General features: G+C 63.8%; 1 protein-coding gene and 1 long non-coding RNA gene across 2 annotated transcripts; one reads left to right on the top strand and one right to left on the bottom strand.

Annotated features, from left to right (window-relative positions):
• Positions 1-477: 477 nt before the first annotated feature.
• On the bottom strand, positions 478-2102 carry LOC107180609. Its single transcript, XR_001511368.2, has 2 exons — positions 1866-2102; positions 478-1247 (listed from the first exon to the last, which is right to left on the bottom strand). It is a non-coding gene; the product is annotated as an uncharacterized LOC107180609 (long non-coding RNA).
• A 1101-nt stretch (positions 2103-3203) lies between these two features.
• Positions 3204-4441, top strand: LOC122236408 (histone H1.10). Its single transcript, XM_042977364.1, has one exon. The coding sequence runs from the start codon at positions 3309-3311 to the stop codon at positions 3948-3950; it is 642 nt and encodes a 213-aa protein (XP_042833298.1). The 5' UTR covers positions 3204-3308; the 3' UTR covers positions 3951-4441.
• The last annotated feature ends 839 nt before the right edge of the window (positions 4442-5280 follow it).

The following is a 5280-nucleotide window of genomic DNA, read 5'->3' as shown; positions in this document are numbered from 1 at the left end:
GGCCTCAGTTTCCTCATCTGTACAACGAGGCCAGTGGGATGAAACCACTTGCGTCTCTGGCAGTTCCCAAAGCCCTAGAATTATTAGTCTCCCAGAGCCCTGGTCTACAGGTCCACAGGCAGCGCTCCCCTCCCCCCCACAAGCACCTGCTCCACCAGCAGGCCAAGGAGCCCACTAGGGCCGGTGTGGACTCTGAGCTGCGTCTTCTGCACCCTCCCCACCGCCTGGGCCACACTGCCCTGCCTGTACGTATTCACTCCCTCCGCTGGTTCCTTCTCCCCTCCAACCCTGGCCAGGCCTCCCCCAGGGCTGGAGAACCTTCCCTCTGCCCCACACTGGCCACACTCCCTAAACTGACCAGGTGTTGGGGGTCTAGCCCATCTAGCAGAAAAACTGTTAACTCAGGCCCTGTTCTTTCTGCCCCCACCCAGGGTGAGTCCTCAGATTTTTTGAAGGGAAAGCTGAAGTCTGGACACATTTTTACCCGAAATCACCTGATTTTTTTAATCCTGGTGTTTTAAAACCCACGAGGCAAACCAGGCAGATTCCAGCCAGGGGGTCTCGAGGGCCGGAAGCTCGCCGGTCCATTCTGATAGACTGATCCACTTTCTGAAGGGGCTGCACGGTGACCGACCAGCCCTTGTTTCTTGAAACTCTCTCTTCCTTAGCTTCCGTGACACCTGCCACGCCTGGTTTCCTCCTCCCTCTCTGACCGTTCTTCCTCTGTCTCCAGTGGAGCACCCCTCCCTTTTCTACCATTTCCACGTCCTCCTTTTCCCTGCGCGATGACCCCAGGGAAGACACCCCTGACCCAGCCTGCTCCAGATTCACATTTCCAGCGACCTTCTCTCCCGGAATGGCTGGGCAAATTTCAGTCTGAGGATGTCCCTGCGGCCCATGCCGGGGTTTCCCCAGGGGCATCACCCTCTGCTCTTGCTCTGACCTTTAGAGCCCCAAGCTCTAGCCTCTCTAGGCCAGGCACCTGGCTACCCCCCTCCACCTGATTTCCTTGGGCCGGCTCTCTTTCCGGTGTCCCTGTTCCTGCCCCATCATGTACCCTGGGCCACCGGGTAGGGCCGCCATGCCCACCTCCCCCGGCGTGCCCTCTGCTCATTCTTGGATGGCTCCTGTTCCTGGACAGACAGACACTCCTCAGGGGGCTGCAGCAGCTCCGTCTTCCTGCTTCTCGGTCACTGCACTGCATCCTCCAAGCAGCCCAGCCTGCACACACTTTGCATTTCCGGAACCTGTGGTTTTTGTGCTCAAGTCACGTGCAGTTTCTGCAAGACCTTTGCAAGACCACCCCAGCAAGACCTTTCTGCTCCCCAGGGCCGCCCCCAGGGCTCAGCTCTGTGGCACTTTCAGAAACCCCTCTCAGTCAGGAAATTCCTGGCGGTCTTTTCTCACTTTGGCTGAGGTCTCAGGCCCCAAGGTTTTCCTGGCCCTTGACAGACAGTCCACTCAGGGGGGTCTCATTCCTGGAAGAGGGGCTTGGCCTTCTTTGCCGGGACCTGTGATTATCTCCCCTCCCCTATGGGCCGTACTCACCGCCCTGGGAGTGAAGCCCTTCCTGGCTCCCAGCGACTGACACCCCCCCGCCCCCCTCAAAACCACTCCCCGTCTCACCTTTTCCTAGCTTCAATTTCTTCCTCTCCTGGACCTTATTCACTAGCTTGTCAGAGGGCAAATGGGGTCTGTGCTTGGGGGTGCGCGCCGACAAGAGGGGACTCTTGGGGTAGAAGGCCCAGAACACCCCCACTCTGCTTTTCCGGACTTGAAGGCCTCCAGCTCTCTCCACCCTGAAACCCCAATTGTCTACGTCCCGTCCCACCCACCCCTCCATGCTCAGGCCTAAAATCACTTACCCCAAAGGGATCAGCTCTCCTCTCTGGGTGTCTCCCCATGGTCTCAGCTTCCCCAAGCAGAGGCTTCTTTGGCTTCAAGAAAGACCGTCCGGCGCCTCCTCCGCACCCGCGACACTGGACCCCGCCCAGCTCAGGGCCGCCAGACTTGCACGATCCTCTGCGGAGGACTTCGCCTGGTACCAGGAGAAAGGAGCCGGGCGAGCGGTCTCCAGGACCCGCTCTCAATCGCACTCTCCCGACGAGAATGGGAGGGGTGTGGCCGGAACAACTCCCCTCCCCCATCCTGTCCGAGAACTCCTTCGGGGGTCGCACCCCGACATTTCGCTCAACCTGCTCCACCGTGGAGCCGACATTTGGCTTTGGGGGGGGGGGGACCGTGGCGGCTACTCGCGCACCACAAAATGGGGCACTTAGAGCATCAGCGCCAGTGGGGGTGGGGGGCTAAGAAATGTCCTCAGAGAGACACTTGCGGTCGTCCCCCACGTCCTCTCGGGCGGTGCCCGGGCCCCTTAGGCCTAACAAGACCCCGGGCGCACAGCTGGAGGGCGCCTCCAGCCGCCATCCCCTCGGACTCGGGTGGAGACCCCCCTCGAAGATGTCCTAGCACACTTCACATTGCCCCAGCCGACCACGTGAGGGCGTGCCCTGTGTTAGTTCGGACAAATTAAAGCTTGTCCTGCGGGCAGGCCTGGGGCCCCCTGGACGCGCTCGGGGCTTAGGTGGCCGCGGCGCACTCTTGGCTGCCGGCCGCAAAGCTCCGCGCCGCGCGGCCTCCCCCGGGGCCCGAGCTATTCGTCTCCAAACCGGGTGCCCCCTCCACTCGCGCTCCCGCAGCCTAGGGTGCACCCCTCCGTTCCCCTTTGTCGAGCCCTTCCCGGGCGCAGGCCGCTTCTCCGCTGCGCCGCAGGCTCGGGCCCTGCCCGGGGCGCTCGGCGGTGGGTTCGGTGGCGCCCGGGAGGCGCTGCCCGGGAAGCCAGAGGCCGAGGAAGGGGCTCCAAGAAGCACAAGTTGGCGCTGGCTCCAGACCAGGCTGTTGTTGTTCTCAACGTGGTCCGCCACGGAGCTATAAAGGCGGAGCGGAGCGCCCTCCTCACCAGAGCGCAGCGCGCACGCCCAGCGAGCTCCGGCGGCAACGGTGGTAGCGGCAGCAGCGGCGCTTCCCTCGGCCGATTTCCTCGCTCCTGCAGGGTCCCGGCTCCGGCGCCCTCCGCCCCGGCCCCTCCGCTCCGGCTCCGGCCCCGGCCCCGGCCCAGGACCCCCGATCCGGCCGGCCCGGCCCCCACCCCAGCCCTGCCGCCCGGCCCCAGGCCCGGCCGCGGCCGCTCCCGCCTGGAGCCGCCGCGCGCCCCCAGTCCCCCGGCGCCCCCTCGGCCTCTCGCCTTCCTCTTCCCGGCGCGGCCCCCGGGCTTCCGCGCCCCGCCCGCCACCAACCCGCTCGCCACCATGTCTGTGGAGCTCGAGGAGGCCCTGCCGCTGACGACCGCCGAGGGGGCGGCCAAGAAGGCGGCCAAGGCTGGCGGCTCGGCAGCGCTGTCCCCGTCCAAGAAGAAGAAGAACAACAAGAAGAAGAACCAGCCGGGCAAGTACAGCCAGCTGGTGGTGGAGACCATCCGCAGGCTGGGCGAGCGCAACGGCTCGTCGCTGGCCAAGATCTACACGGAGGCCAAGAAGGTGGCGTGGTTCGACCAGCAGAACGGGCGCACCTACCTCAAGTACTCCATCAAGGCGCTGGTGCAGAACGACACGCTCCTGCAGGTGAAGGGCACCGGCGCCAACGGCTCCTTCAAGCTCAACCGCAAGAAGCTGGAGGGCGGCGGCGAGCGGCGCGGAGCCACAGCGGCCGCCACCGCCCCGGCGCCCGCCGCGCACAAGGCCAAGAAGGCGGCCCCGGGCGCGGCTGGCCCCCGGCGCGCGGACAAGAAGCCGGCCAAGGGCCAGAAGCCCGAGAAGCGCTCGCACAAGAAGGGCGCCGCCTCCAAGAAGGACAAAGGCAGCAAGGCTAAGAAGGCGGCGGCTGCCGGGGGCAAGAAGGTGAAGAAGGCGGCCAAGCCCAGCGTCCCCAAGGTGCCCAAGGGCCGCAAGTGAGCTCGCCGGCCTGCCGGGTCTTTCCGGTGTTCGGTTTTTCTACCCCAAGTGTATGTAGGTTTTTGTACGGTTGCCCGGCCAGGCCACCGCCGCCCCTGCTCTGAGCCGCACGGAGGGCCCGGGGCTCCCTCCATCCCCTTTCCTGCCCCCCCTCCCCCGCCGCCGTAGCGGTTTTTTGTTGTTGTTTTTGCTTTAGATTTTTGAAACGGCCAGGCGACGCCCCTATTGGCTCTCGCCCTTGGCAACGGCTGTCTCCATGGTAACCGGCCCCTAGGCGCCAATGGCCGAGGCCGCGCCTGCCTGCCAGGGCGGGGGCCGCGGGTTGGCCGGGCCCTGGTGCGCTGAGACGCCGCCGCCGCGCCGCCCTTCCCCACTCCCCACCCTCCGCCTTTGGGTGCGCGACAAACAATCGCTCGGGGCGCGGGGCCGCGCGGCCTTCCTTTCCTCCCGTTGGCCTTTTTGGGGCACAATAAATTGTTTAAACCTTTGAACCGCTCTCGTTTTCTTCCGAGTGGAGTAGGGATGGGTGCGGTCGGCGAGCAGCTTGGGTTGGATGGTGGGTCCCAAGGGTCTTGGGTACCCCGGATGTTAGCTAGGTAGGCCTGGAGTTCCCCGTGAGGGGTGGAAACTGCGGGGAGGGGGCGCCTGGCTGATGGAAGGAGCCTCAAGGGACCGATCTCTAGTGTGCCGAGGTGGAAACATGCTGGAGATAGGCTGCTCCGGTCCCCGACAGGGGGTGGGGAGAGGGGGAGGGGACAGCCATGGCTTTTTGGGCTTACTGGTCAGTGCCCCTCAGCACGTACGAGGTCCCTCCAGGCTGAGCCTTGGCAGAGGTTAGTTATTCCGAATTCACTGAGACTTTGTGTTGATGTGAGAGGGATATTGGAAATGTGGAGGCCTCGGGCTCTGGCACACTGAGCACAACCCGAGGTGTGGCCTGAGCAAGGCACGGATCCTCAGCTTGTTTGTTCATCTGGAGTGCACACGCGGGACCCCGGAGGATTCCTGGACAAGTTGGAAAGTGTGAACCTGAGCCCTGGGACACTCTGGTGTCCAGCATATGGAATAGTTGTACTTAAGGCCGTTTGAGCCTTTGACAGATGTTCCTATGAGGACAACCCTGCAAAAGGAGGGCTCTGGAAGCTAGGGAATGTTCTAGAACTGCGTGTGTACATGTACCAAACTGGGTAAGCCTGGGCTGGGGGTAGGTGAAAGATGGAGATGATCTCTGTGTTAGTGTTAGAGACTAGGAGAGGGGAGGGAGCATCACTGGAGAAGCGCCCCTGGCCTGCTGATATCCCAGAGCAGGGCCTGGCAGCCACTACCCTCC

This window comes from Panthera tigris, chromosome A2, assembly GCF_018350195.1.
Source record: "Panthera tigris isolate Pti1 chromosome A2, P.tigris_Pti1_mat1.1, whole genome shotgun sequence".
In the NCBI taxonomy this organism is placed as follows: Eukaryota; Metazoa; Chordata; class Mammalia; order Carnivora; family Felidae; genus Panthera; species Panthera tigris.
This window is presented reverse-complemented; position numbering and strand designations above follow the sequence as displayed.

What these genes read in the sequence shown, in the direction of transcription:
- LOC122236408 (XM_042977364.1), top strand. Translation starts at nt 3,309, where the DNA reads ATGTCTGTGGAGCTCGAGGAGGCCCTGCCGCTGACGACCGCCGAGGGG.